Source organism: Zalophus californianus, chromosome X (assembly GCF_009762305.2).
Source record: "Zalophus californianus isolate mZalCal1 chromosome X, mZalCal1.pri.v2, whole genome shotgun sequence".
NCBI classification, from domain to species: Eukaryota; Metazoa; Chordata; class Mammalia; order Carnivora; family Otariidae; genus Zalophus; species Zalophus californianus.
The window spans coordinates 15,742,299-15,760,946 of NC_045612.1; the positions used below are offsets into that span (position 1 = coordinate 15,742,299).

The 18,648-nt window shown below is 43.2% G+C and overlaps 1 protein-coding gene across 2 annotated transcripts; it reads right to left on the reverse strand.

The window, feature by feature from the left end:
- Nucleotides 1–1,000: 1,000 nt before the first annotated feature.
- Nucleotides 1,001–18,140, reverse strand: HTATSF1 (HIV-1 Tat specific factor 1). Of its 2 annotated transcripts, XM_027608340.1 has the most exons (10): nt 17,894–18,140; nt 17,444–17,701; nt 15,545–15,725; nt 14,850–14,897; nt 14,103–14,257; nt 11,780–11,943; nt 10,744–10,843; nt 5,209–5,298; nt 3,964–4,101; nt 1,001–3,265 (listed from the first exon to the last, which is right to left on the reverse strand). In XM_027608340.1, the coding sequence occupies exons 2-10, from the start codon at nt 17,627–17,629 to the stop codon at nt 2,024–2,026; spliced, it is 2,304 nt and encodes a 767-aa protein (XP_027464141.1). In that variant the 5' UTR covers nt 17,630–17,701; nt 17,894–18,140; the 3' UTR covers nt 1,001–2,023. The 2 variants fall into 2 exon arrangements, with proteins under 2 accessions (XP_027464141.1, XP_027464142.1); XM_027608341.2 differs by lacking the exons at nt 5,209–5,298; nt 17,894–18,140 and having other exon boundaries at nt 17,444–17,813.
- Nucleotides 18,141–18,648: the final 508 nt, after the last annotated feature.

Consider the following 18,648-nt stretch of genomic DNA (forward strand, 5'->3'; position numbering starts at 1 on the left):
CAGAAAGAGTCCAGGGTTATCACAAATGGAGGAGGAAAACAGAGACCTTTGCAACAAATTACTCCAAACTTGCCCTGTCAGGTTGCTTTTGTAGAAAGCAGGAATAACTTCAAATATCTCGTGAATATTGCAAGGCCAGTATGATCTCTCTCCTAACATGGAGTTTCGAGTTTACTCCTATGCAAGGTACTTGTGGACTCAAGAGAGTAGGGCACTCATGCCATGTGAAGGCATCCCTTCTGGTTCATGCCTTTGGGGTGGAATACATTATTTGATATTTACGTAAGCAACATAGTTTTAAGGAACACCAAGCTTAGACTTTGTCAGGTAATTGTTGAGCATCACTGTGCTTAAAACCCACCTCTGTATTGTTCTTTTCTTTTGCTACCAGGACGTATTGTTGCCTCGCAATAAACTCCATCGTTGGGACCAGGAAGACCCACCTACTTAGTAAACGGGTGACTATGTGTGTGTGTGCACGCACACATGGGTGCGCTTCAGGACTCTTGATGTCCGTTTGCCAATATCACCTCCCAAATCATTTATCATTTGACAGCTATTTGTGACCTTCGCTTCCAGGGTGTTTATATAAAAAGAGCATGAGTATTTCACATCAGCCAACGTAATGAGCAGGGGAGAAAAGTCAGAAAGAAAACAGCCCCCTTCTAACGGTCCTGGAGTTTGTCTGTGTTGTAGTTATGTGTTCCAAGCATTGCGTATGGAAGAGAAGCAGCAGCCTGTCCCTCAGGAAACCAATCCTCCAATCAATGGAATGTTTAAATGCTTCTGGCTTACCTTTAAAGGGAACCTGAGTTTGGTCTGAGACTTTTCTATATTTACCCTTCTGTAGCTCTTTTATGGATTTGTCCCTGGTGAAAATCCCGAGATTTTAAGAAATCCCAGACATCAACTACTAAATTCTCAGCTTTGGCTCCAAATACAAGAACTTTTTTTTTTTTTTTTTGTCTGAAGAGGGTAATGATTACACTTACAGACGGTATAATGAAAAAGCACCAATGCAGTTTATTTTAATGCTTCTAATTCACGAGAGTCACTTCTTAATGCTACAGCAGAAGTCAATTCACCAATACTTAATTTGGAAAGCACAGTCAAGAAAGACTCCAATTTTCATTGGGACTACACAACTCAGCACAGTACTAGGCACCATGAATCTAGAACAAAAAACCGAAGTATGCATGATACAAGTAGATCTTAAACTCCAGGGGACCCATGAACCTCTGAAAAGTGTATACAAAAAAGCTGTGTAGTGTGTGCATACATTTTTCTGGGGAAAGGTCCCATGACTTCAATCAGCTCCTCAAGGGGCCCAAACAGTACACAGGAGAATTCTAATCTCCTCCGTATTTCCAATAAGGGAAGCTGTGGACCTCAGAAAGTTCACTTTCGCACATCTCAGAGTCCGTTTTCAGGGAAAGAGGGTGGAAAAGAAAACAAATGAAAGTAGCTCGCAAGGACTAGGCAGGGAAAAACTCCAGAGTGTTATTTACTTTATAAGTTTAGTAACATGTTCTGGGTTAGGGAAGGGAAATGGGGATGTAAGTGCTAAGGGAAGCTGGAAGCAAGAAGACTCCTACGAGCTTTATCAAGTCCTCACAAACACCACACACTTTAGTATGAATAAAGCAACAGCAAGAATTTAAAATGCAATGTAACGCAAGTCCAATTTTTCAGTTTCGGCATATTAACAACCTATTTTTATTTTTGAATTATCACAAACTTCAATCAGAATACTTTAAAAAATATTATTCTGCATGCGTTTAACAAATCTGACAGAGGACAAGTACCCAGCTGACTTGCATTATACTATGAAGTTTTACCTGAACGGCCGGCCAATTAACACAGATTTAAAATCATTAAGTACAGGTAACAGTGAAAATTTCAATGCATTATTCTGCTGGCATCCTACCACTAGGCACACGTTCATGTAACACTACTAGCGATTACCCTGGAGCATGGGCAGAATGCGGATGGAGGAAGCTCCCTACCAAGCAAGTTTAAGGGATTAAATGTCGTCGACGTCGTCGTCGCTACTGAGGACAAAGCTGCTGCCTGTGGAGAGGGGCCCTTCATCTTTCACATTCCCCACGCCCCTCACTGTCCCTCTCTCGTCAGAGTCGTCAAACAGCTTCTCACTAGAATCCTCGTCGTCAAACAGCTTCCCGTTGGAATCATCCTCTTCGAACATCTTTTCGTCCACGTCTTCATCTTCCTTTACCTCTACTCCTTCTTCCTCGTCCTCTTTGTCATCCGAGTCTTCGAACATCTTCTCGTCAGCGTCTTCGAGCCCCTTTTCCTCTGCGTAGTCTTCGTCCTCCTTGTCGTCTGACTCGTCATCAAACACCTTTTCGTATGTGTCTTCCCCTTCTTCCTTGTCATCGGACTCTTCGTCAAACTCTCTCTCGGAGACCTCCTCCTCAAACACTCTTTCGGAGCTGCTATCTCCAAATTCCGATTTGTCAGAGTCATTGTCTTCGAACTCCCTACCGAGAATGTTTTCACCAAACTCCCTGTCGGAGCCGTCCTCGTCAAAATCCTTCTCAAGGCCGTTCTCTTCAAATTCTTTCTCGGAGCCGTCTTCAAACTGCTTTTCAGAGCAGTCTTCTTCGGACTCCCTTTCCGAGTCGTCTTCATCAGACTCCTTTTGGGGGCTCTCATCCTCTTCATACTCCTTGCTGGGGCCGTCTTGGTCAGATTCCTTTTCAAGACCATTCTCTTCATAATCATTTTTGAGCCTCTTCTTTTTGGATTCCCGTTCGGGGCCATTCTCTTTAGACTCTGTTTTAGGACTACCCTCTTCGAACTCTTTCTCAGGACTGCCTTCTCCGGACTCTCTCTCAGGGTAGTCTTCTTCACGCTCTCTTTTGGGGCAGCCTTCCTCAGACTCTGTTTTGAGGCAGCCTTCTTCAGATTCTTTCTGGGGGCAGCCTTCTTCAGCCTCTTTCTCGGGGCCACTCTCTCTGGCATCTTTTTCAGAAGCATCTCCTTCAAATTCTCCCCCATCTTCGGTTTTTTCAAACTTCTTTTCATCGATAGGTTCTTCGAATGCCATTGCATTTGTGGCTTCTTGTGCATTCATTTTAGATGTGCTAGGGTGCTCTGAAAAATGCCTTACTCTAGAAGGCCCTGCCCTTTCCAAAGCACAAACGGAATTCGAACGCCGGAGGCCTCTGTTGGCCTCGGGAGCATTGAGGAAAGCCTCCCATCCTCTCAGCCTTTCCTCCCTTTCTCTTGTGGTCTCTTCCACCTGTGGAGAAATGGGCATTGCCAGTAAAATAAGTCTGAGGCACAAAGAAGTTACAATCTCTCTGCACACTTCTGCTACTGACACAAGTACCTGATTTCATAAGGCATCTCTTCTCAGGAAATCAGAGAATTTCCCTAGCTTCAGTTTTCAAAACTTTACATCTCCATCCACTAGAGTGGATCTTTTTTTTTCTTTGTTTTTCTTTTTCTTAAAGATTTTATGTATTTATTTGACAGAGAGAGACAGCAAGAGCAGGAACACAAGCAGGGGGAGTGGGAGAGGGAAAAGCAGACTTCCTGCCGAGCAGAGAGCCCGATGTGGGACTTGATCCCAGAGCCAAAGGCAGACGCTTAACGACTGAGCCACCCAGGCGCCCCACTAGAGTGGATCTTAAGATCATTTAAATAAATGCCCAACACCACAGTCCTGCCAAAATGTTTCATCAGTGAAAAAGTTAACATGTGAACTCTCTCCATACTTTACTTATCACTCTTCTGAGCACCCCTCAAAATTTCAGGCTGAGAAACCGAAAGACAAACATTTTTCTTTCTAGGCTCTGAATGCAAAGCATTATTCAGAAGAAGTATTGTTACATTAAAGAGGCTAAACTGAACCCGAAACTTATCTTGAAGGACCACTAGATCGGTATTTGTTGGTAATGATACAATTTATGTGCCCTCGACAGTTGCAGAACTCACCTGATAATCTGTAGTTCCATCCCACGCCTGGGCAGTGATTTGACGGCCACCAAACCACCTTCCATCGAGAGTTTGAATACAATAATCAGCTTCCTCTGGATCCCTGAAGGACACAGAGGCCACACCATCTGGGTGTCTCTAGAAAGGGAAGAAAAAGAAGGAATGAATGAGAAAACTAAAAATAAAGCACACACTTTGACAAAAGAGGTATGCAGTAGCGTTCTGATGATTTAAGCTCGAAGGTTTTATGTAAGAAGCAATTCTTCCTTTTTACCCCAGCCAGTAACTTGAAGCTAGTTGCTTCTTGTTTTTTAAAGATTTTATTTATTTGAGAGAGAGAGAGAGCGAGAGAGTGCATGAGCGGGGGGGGGGGAGGGGCAGAGGGAGAAGCAGACACCCCGCTGACCAGGGAGCCTGATGCAGAGCTTGATCCCAGAACCCCACGATCATGACCCAAGCAGAAGGCAGTCGCTTAACCGACTGAGCCACCCAGGCGCCCCAAAGCTAGCTGCTTCTTTAGCTTAATCTTGTCTATCAAGAACCAAGCACGATGTCCTTGGAAATGTTTCTGCTGACAACACCGTCTAAAGAGAGGCAAGATGGTATAGTTGTTAATGAGTGTGGACTCTCAAGTCAAATAGCCCTGGGATTAAATTCTGGCTCTGCCACTTAACAGCTGAATGACCTTGAGCAAGGAGCTCGCTCAATCTCTGAACTTCCAGCTTCCTCATCTGTAAAATGGGTATAATACTATCCACCTACCTCAAGCGATCATGAGGATTAAATGAGGTAACACATAAAGTAGCTCATATGCAATCAATAAACGGCGACTCTTTTAATTATTGTGCGTCGATCTTGGAAGTACAAAGAGTAAGAAGGGGAACATACAGAAAAATGTCTTGCTTGATCGTTCTTCTTCAAACATGGAGGAGGAGAATAATTCATGAAGATAGGGAAAGGTGGGCAAACAGGGAACCACAACGTCTCACACATCTTTCTCGTACTTCTTTTCATCTGATTGTATACTCCAGAGTGATGATAAAGGGAAATCACCAAGGCATACCAAGTCCACCAAAGCCCTGACTGCCGATCCACGTTCATCTAATTATTGCTAACAGATGACTACCACAAGATAGCAGACCTACCATACAAAAACATGAATCCAAAATTTGGGATCTGGGAATAACTTATCAAATGAAAAGAACAAATTGCTTTAGGGATCATTTGTCTAAGCCACAAACTTACATCAAAGAGAAGGAGCTTCCTAATTTGTCCAAACTTTGAACACTCTACTCGAAGGTCTTCTCTGATTTCATTCAGCACCAATGGGTCATCCTGCAAACATACACACGATTAAAACAGATCTGCCCCCTTCTTTAAACACAAATCCTGAGAAATCAAATTTCTTGCTTTGACAACAAACCAACGTACAGAAAAAGGTTTTACTTAAAAGTAGTTACTGTTGTCTGCAGTCTACAGAATTTTAAAAAGTCAAAACCAAAGGACGTTGGACCAGCAAGGCTGCAGCTGCTACTCCAGCTGGAGGAAATGGCTAAGCATGGCGGGCAGCAGCAGGACTGCGCTGGAGCAGCGGGGAGGGGGCAGCGAAGGAGGGCTGGAAATCCTAAAGCACAGCAGCTGTAAGGGCAGGAAAGGTCCTCTGGCACACCGGAAGTCAGACACTGCTAATTCCTCTGTTCTGCACGGGCATCCTGACTGTACTGACCACAGCCCTCTGCTTTGGGTTTTGCATAGATTCCCATTTACAGAAATGCTGTAATGGGGAGTGACATATCCCTTTCATTGACTAAGATAGTTCTTTGTGCTTCCAAGATTCTATTTTAACTCACAGGGTAAACCTCCCTTATAAGGATTCCTGTTCATCTTGTCTCCTACCACGCTGCAACAGAACCACACAAATAAAAGAGCTGCTAAGAAGCACACAATAAAATACATTCTCGGGGTGCCTGGATGGCTCAGTGGGTGAAGCGTCTGCCTTCGGCTCGGGTCATGATCTCGGGGTCCTGGGATGGAGCCCCACATCGGGCTCCCTGCCCAGCAGGGAGTCTGCTTCCTCCTCTGCCCCTCCCCCACCTTACCCCATCCCCGCTCGTGTGCTCTCGCTCTCTCTCAAATAAAGAAATAAAATCTTAAAAAAAAATATATCCTTAGCTGTTGCTTTCTTTCAACTGTGAGTCTATCAAGGGCACTCAAGTGTTGCTGCTTCTGGAGGTCTTGAGTGGGGGGGGGGCTCTCCACCCCACAACAAAAGGGTTTAAGATTACCTGTAGGGATTAACAAATCTTTCCCCAAGTCCCAGTGCATGAAAGGGGCTCATCAAACGTTACATTATCAACTTGAATTTCAACTACAAACACATATAAACAAAACATCCTATATATGAACTTCTACTGAAGCAGACTTACGCTTTTTAGGAAACATTTAACTTCATCTTGCTCACGGGTTTTTATTTTCCTCACCAACTAAAGAAGAACTGCAAAGAACAAAAAAAAAGTGCCTTTTCCCTCCTAAAGTTCTCTCAAAAAGCAAAAATAAAGAGCTGGTAGGCAGTTACTGGCATCAAATTTAAAAATAAAAGAATATCCTATAAATCTGAGCCTTCTAAAAGTACAGCTGGATTGCCCCCACTTATAAAAGCTCATTTTGGAGATGCTGTTTGTTTTATATAGATTTGTCAGCCCTGACAGGAATGGGAACCGGAGCATAAAAGGCACATGGTGGCCTTGAGGGGTGTGTGTGGGGGGGGGGGGAGGGGGTCAGCTCCTATCAGACTGTGTGCTTTCCGAAGGCAGGAATCTGGTCTGAATGTTTTGTCTGCCTCACAGAACCCAGCACAGGTGTTTCCACACACGGTGAATAGTCAATAAAAAGCCTTTTCAGAGTTAGAAAAACAATTCCCAATACCTTAACTTTATTCACCAAGGGAAATCAGGATTACAGTAAAAACATACAAAATTCTTTCAAAATATTTAACAAATTTAAGTGTGACTCCATTGTGTGTGTGGGGGGAGCACCACTCTATTTCTGCAGCAAAGTCTCAGTGTTTTTCCTACAAGCATATCCAATTTTAGCCAAAATCTTCCTACACTTCCGTTTTCATTTATACCAGCTTGAAAAACTAATATAATATAATATAGCCTCACTGCTGTTTAGTAGCCTGAAGCTTAACGCTAACAATCCCCTCCTCTAGGAAAACTCTTTAACATAGCTAAGAATGGAAAATTTCTAAACACAACACTTGGCAAGCAATAGACTTGAGATGAAAATCAGACAGATGCACTGAAACCTCCTGCTCAATACTCATTCTTTTGGGGGGGGGGGTGGCGTTCTGTTTTCCCAGGAAGAAAGTTAAACCATATTTCTCACTCCTTTCCAATCTAAACCTACACTGGCCACGACGGCAGCCACTAACCGCCTGTGGCCACTGAGCACTTAAAATGTGGCTAGTCCCAATTGAGGTGTGTTCCAAGTGTGACATGAACACCAGATTTTGAAGATTTAGTACCAAAGTGGGGGGGAACAATGTAACTCGTTAATGTTTTTGTATCACATGCTGAAATTAAAACTATTTTGGATCTATTGGGCTAAAGTTCATTATTAAAATTAATTTCCCCTATTTCGTGTTCTAGTTTAACTGTGGGTCCCAGAAAAATTTAAACTACCCATGTGGCTCACATTCGCTTTCTGTTGGCCAGTGCTGGTGTACAGAATGAGAATCCTACCTTTGCGACACAGTTTTGGTTCTTCACCTCCCAGTACTCAAACTGGCCAGGCATGCAGTTTTATTTACTTATTGTTTAAAGTTTATTGATTTTTTTTAATAGTAATCTCTATACCCCACGTGGGGCTCAAACCCACAACCCCGAGATCAAGAGTCATACACTCTTCTGCCCGAGCCAGCCAGGTGCCCCCAGGCATGCCTTTTTAAATAAGGCTTTGAATTAAATACTGAAAACCCTCTGAAGTTACATTAACAATATTAGCCTTCGCATTGTTCACCCTGACACCAAAGAGTATTTTTAGGTATTTTGCTTCTCACACGGGTCAACTGTTTGTGGAGTAAAAATATATTCTACCCACACCCCCCCCCAATCTGGTTTCTTTCTGACACCCCGGGGAACCTAACAATTCAGTTTTTGTTTTCCACTACAAAGCTCAATGCTGATGACTACTCTTTCGATTCACATGGAATCTTTCGTCAAATCAAACACTCCCCCAAAACGTCCAATAGCACGTTTTCCGGCTGCACACCTTGGTGACGAGTCATACAGCGTCTACACCAGCGGTGCCCAAGAGGACTTGCTGTGGTGACAAATGAGTATCTGCATTATCCAATACAGAGGGCTGGTAGGACTAAAGAATTCCATTTTTAATTTTCTTTCATTTCAGTTAAATAACCCCATGTGGGTGGAGGTCTACCCTCCTGGATAGTCTACTATGGTGGACAGATTCGTACTGACACACTCTGAAGTACAGGCCCACAGAGACCGGGAACAAAAACTAAGTTCTTTCTCTTTCTCCCTCTCCCTCTGCCCCCCCACCCCCGCTCCCGTGCATGCTCGCTCTCCCTTCTAAAGTAAATAAATCAATCTTAAAAAAAAAAAACCCCAAACACATAACGAGATCCCTCTGTCTGACAGGCTCTCGTGGAGGTGGCAGGCCGCACGAGAGCCGGCAGGTAGGCGAACAAGGGCAGCACCCGGGGGTTTCTCCCACCATGAGCTCTGAAGCCCGTCCCTGTCCTCTCAGCTTCTGAAAAGAACACTTTCCTTCATTTGCAAAGATGCTCAAGAGAAAACGTGTTATCCGCGGAGTGAAGCAAAGGACTCTGCCTTGTAACAGGACTCTGATTCAATCATCCTTTCACTTTTTCTTCATATAAATATTGAGGGTCTGTAAAATAAATACATATTGAGGGTCTACTGTATGCCAGGCAGAATTCTAACCACTGGGAATATAAGAGCAAACGAGGGAGCTCCTGGCTCTCACAGAGCTCACATTCTAGTAGAGGAGATCCGATTATTTCCGATAACAATAAACGTTAGGAACAGTTTTTCAAACTGGTGTAAAAGAAAATGGAAGTCTAAGAGGACTTTGGCTAAACAGGGTAATTTAAAGCCTCTATAACTCCAAAGTAAAGTTTACACTAAACCAGTAAGAGCGTTTGAAAAAAGAACAGAGAATTTACAAGCATGAGCCTTCTGTCCTTAAAATGATCCACTGGAGGGAATTTGTAGGGGTCAAAATCAAGTAAATTTGGCGTTCTGGAGGAGAGAATACTCGTTAAGCTCAGAAAAACAAAGTCTGCACAATGTGATCGCCAGATTCAAATTAGGTGGTCAGTGAGCAAAGCAGGGGGGCAAAACACAAACACATATGCAATCACACAACAGGCTTCTACTTACCGAGGTTCCTGACAATTTGAATTAAGTTTGCATTAATATTCACACTCGAGCATTACAAGTATGAAATGCGTGCATCAAGGATGTCAGGTCATAGACATTAACAGGTCATGTAATTTTAAAAAACCCGTTATTTACGTGGGGGATAGAATGAGATGAACTGTAAGAAATCTGGAGTTGTACCTAGTAGACCAGATAGCCTGATCCAGCTATGTATTCCTTTCAAATCCCTACCTGGCAGGGAGAATGTTTCAAAAAGTGTTTTAAAATTCTTCAGAATTCTACCCAGAAGAGACATCAAATGTTACAAATTGACCACATGTATCTCTCCCCAATGACCTCAAAAGATACGCAGACCCCAGGGGTGCACCGTGAACCCTATCACATCACTATTGGCTGGGCCGGAGCTCCACAGACCACTCTGGGGTCCTCTCCAAAGGGGTTACAATGAAACTGCTGTTCTGTTACAACGCACAGAAGGAGTAAGAGGGGGCTTCAGTTGCAACTAGATACTTATAAACCTGGAGTGGTACAGTACGAACATTTTTTTCTTCTCATGTAACTTGTTATCTTTATGGTTACTTGTTGCCTTTCTCTGTCTGTGTAGCTGCTGATCATTAATTTCAGATTCCAGGCAGAGAATAAAGCCTTGTTCTTCCACAAATGCTGCCATGGGTCTGTGGGAAAGACCGACAAGAACAAGAGGCAGGAGGCCTCTTGTACAAGGCGCTGTGGCGGTGGTCTAGGCCTCGCACGCCTCTCGCACCTCTCCAGCTCTTCGTCCTCTAGTCGCTTTTACCTGATGTTCTTAGAATTTTAAACATGGACAGTAAGTATTATAAAGTCCTCCCTAGCCACGAAGGCATTGTGTACAAGTCAGATCTTGAAAAGCTACCGTCACCAATTAAACATTGGGAGCTGTATTTCATGAACCTGGGTTGTTTTTTTTTTTTTTAGGGATCAGGTCTGTAGTACCAAAGTGAAGTTCTCATTGGCAAGTGTGAAATGACTCCCCACCGAAACCAGCCCATCCTTGTGGAAATGCACTCAAAACCCACAAGCAGTGCCCAGAAATCGTTCAGTGATTGTATTTTTAATGATTTCTTCAAGTAGCTGCCGTTTGCAGCCACGGTGTGGGTGTTAAACAGTGTTCCCTGGGGAACAACTAAAAGAACCCTGGGCTAAACATGGGAAAATCCAAACGCTTTGATGGACTCTTACTTAGCTCTATTTTCCTACCTTGCCAGCTATGTGGATGTGTAGGATGTGACAGGAGAAACACAAGGCGAGGCAAGCTTTGGGCTCCCTTGAAAGAAAGCACATCAACGTTCTCATCGGCGGGAATATCACCTCCTACCTCAAAATCCATCGGATGGAACATATTTTTGATGATGACAACTCGCTCGTGCCGCATCCGGGATGGGCCGGCTCGTCTCTCAGGTCTCCAGTCCAACTGCCTAATGCGATAAAACAGGAACAAGAGACTGAATTTTGTTTCATACTTGTGGGAGAGGAGAAAAAGAGTTGTTACAATCATCCTCTATCGAGTACTTAATGATACTAATTATCTTGTTTAGTCACAGTTCCCACTGGGAGACTTTCTGAAGCAGTAACATTACTGGGTGGGTGAAAGACAGACCCCGTGTCTGAAATCCCCAGAATGGATCTTTTTTCAGAACTGTGGTCTGGTTACAAACATTCCAATGAGACTCCCATAAAGTGCCAGTTATTCAGTATTTATGACTATCTGGTACGTACGACTACACTTTGAGGGCAAAAAATAAGTTCAAATTGTATTGGTTTTTAGGCATTTTATGATCACAAAGAACAAACTGCATTAAAATATGTAAAACTACTGTTATACAATCTTAAATTTTATTGGTAGGTGTTTACGTAAAATTGGTAGGTATCTAGTCTGACTATTCCTGTAAAAACTATAGGACACCACAACTCAACTCTTTTATGATCACTGTATCACTGGTTTGAGCACAGTGTTAGAAATGTTATTAGAACTCACTCTGATAAGAGAAAGTACTTAACGCTTTAGCTCCCTGTGTAGCTGATGTCAATTCACATCAAAAATGAGCTAATGGCTCTGGTATACAAGCCTGAACTATTTTATTTAATCTGCTGTTCAACTCCTTCCAAAGAGAAGGCCTTCTCATCTCACTGAAGCCCATGTTATATTACAAATACACACTCCAGAAAAGAAAAACACGGCCACTGGCAGATCATCCTACCTTGCAGATTAATGAAGGTTTCTGATGATCTAATGAAATTCTTTGAAAACAATTTATACGTACATTTGATGGAACAAAACTAGGGGGCTATACCAAAAACACACTCTAGGATATTTATACGAAATCTTTCAGAAACGGAAAAACAACACAAACTTCTGTTGCAGAGACAGCTTTTTCTTGTAGTCTTTGCACTTCTTCTTCTTCTTTGAAGCATCATATTCCCCCTTCAGTTGGAACTTTGCCACTTCAACATGTAATTTGTAGCCTCTAATTTCATCTTCATCCAAGAGTTTTAACGCGAGATCCACAGATTCCCTCTTTATAAAGGTAAAATGAGAGACAGGAATTTACATGCTGAAATGAAGCTTTGGGAGGTTTTTTTAGACGAACGATGACCATACATACAATAAACATGTCATCATAACTACCTCCTTTGAGATAAAGAACTCTAGGCTGCCTTATCAGGAAACCTGCACTCTAGACACAGCTGTCCTCAACCAGCTTTGTGAACTTGGGCAAGTTATTCAATTTCTTCATCTGTAAAATGGGAAGAGAAATGCCTTCTTTGCAGGGTTCTTGACAAAATCAAATGAAAGAATGCACATAAAGGATAGAGACTGGCATACAGGTGCTCAATAGATTACATTATTATTGGAATAGTAGTATTGCCTCTTGGAGTCTCAATTTCTCAATGAGGCAAAAGGACTTGTGTGACTTCTAAGGTACATTCCAGTTTAAAATTCGAAACTATTCCTACTCAAAAGACTAGATGACTCGAGGAACTGGGAATAGCATAGCCAGCCTTTAATTTTTTTTGTTCACCAATTAAAATGTAGGTCTGTGATATAGTGTGAAGATGATTATCTCACGACTTGTACATTAAATACATTTGTGGATTCTGGGTTCTACACAAAGAGGGCAGTTGTCAGCCCTATGCAGAGTCAAAGATCTGAGGACCTGAGGAAAACAAAAAATAACTGAACTTAGCTGCACAATCAAATATGGATCTTAGAACAATTATATATTTTTAAAAGATTTTATTCAGAAAGAGAGCGCCTGTGCACTCGAGCATGTGAGCATGAGTCAGGGGGAGGAGGGCAGGAGGAGAAGAGAGAAGGAGGAGGGGTAGGGGGGAGGGAGAGGGAGGACGCCACACTGAGCGTGGAGCCCGATGCGGGGCCCCATCTCACGACACTGAGATCATGACCTGATCTGAAACCAAGGGTCGGATGCTTAACTGACTGAGCCACCCAGGAGCCCCTTAATTATATTTTTTTGGAACTTAATACACTGGTTGGCCAATCTTGAACTTTTTACCAAGTGACTCAAAACTCCACTTTTCTCTTTAAAAAATTAGAAAATCCAATCAAACTTCCTAAGAATCTGTTCACAGATTTTTAATAACCCTTGAGGAACTTGTAAAACTTTCAAATCTCCTTGTATGTGAAAATTAATAACTACCTATAATGGCCATTCTCCCAGATGGCCCATTCACATTCAAGAGCCAGATTCAAAACGTATCTTCCAAAGAGCTGTCAGCTTAACCCTACCCCTTTCCGACTTCACTGAAACGTTTTACATTCACAACACAGCTGTGGTGTTGGTACTGTTGTTTAATCACTTTGATTTTACTCTGTAATTATTTTCACCTTCCATGACATAGGTACACGTCATCGTTGTGCACATTTCTTCTGTATTCTGCAATAATGCATAAAACATGCTCCTAAGGTGAGAGATGTTCCAGAAACGGTGACTGCCTTTGACACTGAGCTTTCCCTGTGCAATTAATTGATGGTGCCATGATTACGTAAAGTTCTGCAAATTTCTATTAAGAGCAACAATCTCTCTTCTCTCCCATTCACGATACATTTCAGAGCAGCAAGCATAGCTACCATCTCCTTTATGGTCTAATTCAGGGCTCAGAAAACTTTTGTACAGGGCCAGTTAGTAAGTATTTTAGGCTTTGTGGGCCACGTGGTGTGTGCTGCAACCACTCAACTCCACTGCTGAAACACAAAAGCAGCCATAGACAAACGAGTAAATGAGTGAACGAATGAATGTGGCTGTGTTCGATAAAACCTTATTTACAAAAAAAAGGCAGTGAGCTGGAGTTTGCCAAATCCCGGTCTAATTCATTCCAGTGGGTAAATAAAATGTTACCGGCTTTCTTTTCTTTGTGGATTTTTAAAATGTGTTCTGAGTCCTAAAGAGATCTCTGCAGTGAGAATTCTTTTAAGACAAAAGAGGCACTTCAGTCATATAACTTGCATAATACCTTGGCCTGATAACATATTTTCCTACAACAGTAAATAACCTCACCAGTGCGATACACACAGGCACAATCTGAAATTTTAGCTTTCTTCATATCCTGTTTTGAATAGTTCTCAATCTTGGTTATCATCTATATGAAATTACAGCCCTGGTTCTTGAGTTAAAAAATGAAAATACAAGAAAATTATTTGACCACATAACTAACCTTCAAATAACAGCAAAGACCATCTCCTTTAAGATTTCCTTGATTATCTTTGTAAAGTTTGACCTTAAATTCTTCCGTTTGAGGATCTCTCATAATAATGCCAAACTTGGACATGAGCTGTATAAATTCATCCACTGTAATGTCTGGAGGCAAACCTGTAACATTAGGGAAGAAAATTATAAAAGCATGTACAGTAACAGTGCAGGTTACTTAAGCATTCTACCAATTGGAAATCTACAACTTAGACGAGCACACGTTTGATTTTCTAAATATACGTTAAAAAAATCTCACACCTATAGAACTGAGGAAATTTCATGTTTTAAAATATTCAAATATACATTAAAATCATGTTTTGCTTAAGCTTTGTATCACTGTAGGAGCAAACTGCCATAAGTTACCTAAAGCAGACAGAAAGGATGGCATACAAAGTTACACACTCGCAATGCTTCCTAGTTTTGTAGTAGGCAAAAATGTATCCCTTACAAATGTCAATAGCTGAACAAAAAAATGACACAATGATAAAACATAGACTTCAGAGAAGCTGAAAAGTAAAAATCACTTCCTGAAAAATCTCAAAGTCAAATATTTTCTACTCTATATTTGTTTAAGAGATGGGGGCGTGCCTGGCTGGCTCAGTTGGAAGAGTGCAACTCTTGATCTCAGGGTGGTGAGTTCAAGGCCCACGTTGGGTGTGGAGCCTACTTAAAATAAACAAACAAATAAATAAAAATAAAAGAGTATACGTACCAGACACATATACATTTGTATTTCTGTCTTCTTCAACGTGAAACCAACCTAAAAATCAAAATTAAAAGAAAATACATGCAAGAAAAGGTTAGAGTCCCATTATGAAATCTTGACAATGTACCAGTTTCTTGAAACTTCCAGGACTCTTTTCTTACCCTTAGAACAAGAGAGACTAACTCAAATCACTGTCCAGCTTTCAAAGTATTCAGATCTTTGGACACTTAATTAGTTTCAGAGCCTTATCTACAAAAGGAGAGCTACTTATCTTGGTTCTTTATGATTCTGCTACCACCTTAAAAAAAACTCTTCCTTGCACTGACTTCAGGCCCTGCATGCAGAAGTTGCCTCTGACTCCAACCTACGGTGTTAGACATGGCCAAGCTGAGGCAAAACTGCCTTGCGTTCAATTTAATTAAACTCAAAAAACTGTAAGAAAATTACCTTACAAACAGAACTTTTGATAGTAGCTCTATTTTGCAAAGGAAGAAACTGAGGCACAGAATTGAAAGAGCCTACCCAATGCTCACAAATTAGTGCGGGAGCCAATATATGAACCCAAATAATAATAATAAAAAAAAAGCCTCTCATCTTATGATTCCTTCAAAGCCATTGTAATTCTCCAAATAGTAACCATATATACCCATACTAACATTTAAAATTTTTACATTCATGTTTTGCAAGCTAAATCCACTTGCCTGATTCGGCCTTTCTCTTTTCTCCCCTCTTTTTGGGATCACTGGGTTCAGGGGTTTTTCTTTGCGGAGGTTCTTCTGCAGTCCTAGCGCTGACTTCTTGTACATTTGCAGTAGAGCTAGATGCCCCATCATTAGAAAAGCCATAATTGGCCTGATATGTAGCAATGAAATCTTCAGTGATCTAAACAAAAAATTCCAGCACACACACATATAGAAATTGAAAATTGATTTCTTCCCATAGAGTTTACACTGGGTTAAATTTCAGCATATTTAGTTGTACAACTGAACAAAGAAGTGTTTCTGCAGATAACGGTTGTAGTAAATAGTGTAAATGCAAGAATAGTCACCTTACACAGAAAATGTGCATAAAATGATAAAAAAAATAAGACATGGGTATTTGGGTTATCAAACACAAAATTCTAAGATACTACTGGCATTTTAAGTGATGTTGGCGAGTTTTCTAGTTGTTTCGTTTATAAATCACTACCTCTCTCCAATCTACTTGACTAAGGCTACAAGTAGACAACAAAGGAAGTACCAGATAACGATAGAACAGAACAAAAACCAAGTCACCTAATAATCTAAAACCAGAACCAATTTTTCTTTTGCTATAGAGATACACAAAAGTTTACACACGCTAAATATTTGAGTATCTGTATGCAGAGAGCACACAGAATGGAACTGATTTGGTATAAGGGCATAGGGCTAACAACTGTAAAACTAAATGCTTATTTTAACTCCATCACTAATTATATCACACTATCATTTAGTGTCAGAAGAAACTAAGAACAAATTCAACTCACATCTATATTCCCCGCTTTTAGGGGGTTAAAAAAAAAGCACAGTTGCACAATGAAAGACATGGGAGTTCTTCCTTCATTCTGGTCAATGTTACACACACACAGGAGTGGGGAAAATTTTAAACTCAAAGTTTCAAGAGGTATGGGCTTCCATAACATAAAAAGATAAGAGTCACAAATGAATCCATTATCAGACTACTGTTAAAAGTCCTCAGAAACCAAATCTGCTCTGGAGCTGGCACGACCAGTACAAGCAAAATAAATTTAACAATGTGGACGGAGTGGGGCATACACACAAATACAAAGTGGAAAATAAAAAAGTTGAAATAAATAATTTTAAGGGTAACAGTCGAATTACGCAATGGAGACACGGTTTATATTACCAGCTTGCAAGTCGATTAGCATGCTAACTAGTATCTTTTTCTACCCACATGAGACTTTGATTAACAGGGTACTTTTACCAAAAAGTTTACAGAACCAAGTTAACACCAGTTACACTACTTTCAAGCTGGAATAAAATACTTAACAATTTCCAAGCACTCTAAACAAATATACATAGATCTTTTCCACGCCATATTCTGTGCCTGTGGTTATATGGTTCAAACACACATGCCTAGGGACAAAATTTGATAGGAAAGAGAGGTGCAAGACAAAGTTCAATCCGTAAAGAGATATACGATGTGGCTACTCTTTTTCAAACAGAGAAGCTGCCTTTTGCACAAAGTATATGAGCTAAACAAATATCAGAATTCCTAGGATAAGTGAGGTTGGCTATCTGAGATTAACAGCTACTAAATTTGCTCCTGGTGTTTTTCCTCTTTGCAATAAAAAGCAGTCATCAATGCAATAACCAACTGTGACCTTCACAGACAAAATTAGTAAGGCATAGACAAGCCTTAAGAATTAAATTACATTTAAGACATCTCCGTAAAGATTTACGTTTCTCTACACATCGGTTCTGCAACAGAAACAACAAAAAGAAACGTCACTATCCACGGGGCTCTAACTCAGGACCTCAGCAAAGAAAACGGAAAAGGGGCGCCTCGCGAGGCTGGCCAGGCGGGCTCGCTCTGCCGTGGCGCCCGTGCCACTCTCCTACCTTGGGGAACCAAGCCTTCTTGTCCAGGTCCCACTCGTACGGGGTGTCAGCCGGCTGCTGCCCGAAAGAATCGGGCTCTCCACTGGGATCCTTCTGGGTGTCGCCGTCCTTGGCGTCGCCGTACAATTCCTGCATTCGCAACTGCTCATCAAACTCGTCGTTCCCATCCAAGTTGTTGCCGCTCATGTTGCCGACTTAGGCAAGGGACAGGGTCCGCGCGAGCAAATAGGAGCAAAGAGGCCGAGATGCAGCCAGAGGCTACAGAGAAAGGGAGGTCAGCCGCACTCGGCCCGCGCCCCGCCGCCCCCCGGCACGACTCCCTGCTGCGCCCCAGCAGCCCCCGGGAGGTCGGGGCCGCCCGGCGCCCGCGCCGCCCCCCGCTCCGCCCGCCTTCCTGCCGCGCGCGCGCGCGCGCGCCCCAGCTTGCAGCCCGGCCGCGCCACCGCCCACCTGGCTTGCCCCACCGGGCCTCGGCGCAGCGGCTCGTCCCAGGGCGTGGCGGGGGCGCGCGCGCCGCCGCCGCCGACCGGGTTTGAGACGCCTGCAGCGCCCGCGGCTCCCGCGGCCCCCGCGGCCCCCACGGCCCTCGCGGCAACGTCAGGAGATTGCTGGAAAACTGAGGCCCGCTCAGGCTGACGCAGTCGCCATTGTCGGCACGTCGCGACGTCGCGGGTCGCGCCGACACGCCTCCAGTGGCGTCAACAAGCGCCGACGCGGGCGGGGGGGGGGTGGTGCGGGGTCCTATGGGCGGGGCGTCGGGGGGGCGCGCTGCCTTCGCGCGCGGCTGTCACGCGCCGCTGCCCACCCCTGCCTTCTGGGCGGGACGGGGGTGGTGCGCGGGGGCCGCGGTGCCTGGGGACCTTAGGTTCCGCGGGGGCTGCGGCAGGCAGCAGCCGGGGGCGTGGGAATGTTCCCACTCGGCGGGCGCCATCTTGGGGGAGTGGATGGGGCGGGCGGGATGGGTTTGTGTTCCTGAGAAAAAGCTGGGCCTCTTTTCCCGGTTCCGCATGGGAAACGCGACTTTGGCTTGTTTCTTTATGATTTCCCTAGGATCGGCGCCGGCTCTTGTTCATCTTCTTGGCCTAAGCTCCTAGCACAGGGTGTGGTGTCTAGTGCGTAGTGAGTGAGTGAGTGAGTGAGTGAATGAATGAATGAACGAACGAACGAACGATGGGTGGGGACCAACCTTCTTTTCCCAGCCTCCG

Excerpts from the sequence above, each read along its gene's own strand:
- HTATSF1 (XM_027608340.1), bottom strand. The coding sequence starts at position 17,629 with ATGAGCGGCAACAACTTGGATGGGAACGACGAGTTTGATGAGCAGTTG. Across the intron at positions 11,944-14,102 it reads GTCTTTGCTGTTATTTGAAG|AGGGAATCTGTGGATCTCGC; the intron begins GTTAGTTATGTG and ends ACCTTTATAAAG. Across the intron at positions 3,266-3,963 it reads ATGGAACTACAGATTATCAG|GTGGAAGAGACCACAAGAGA; the intron begins GTGAGTTCTGCA and ends ATTTCTCCACAG.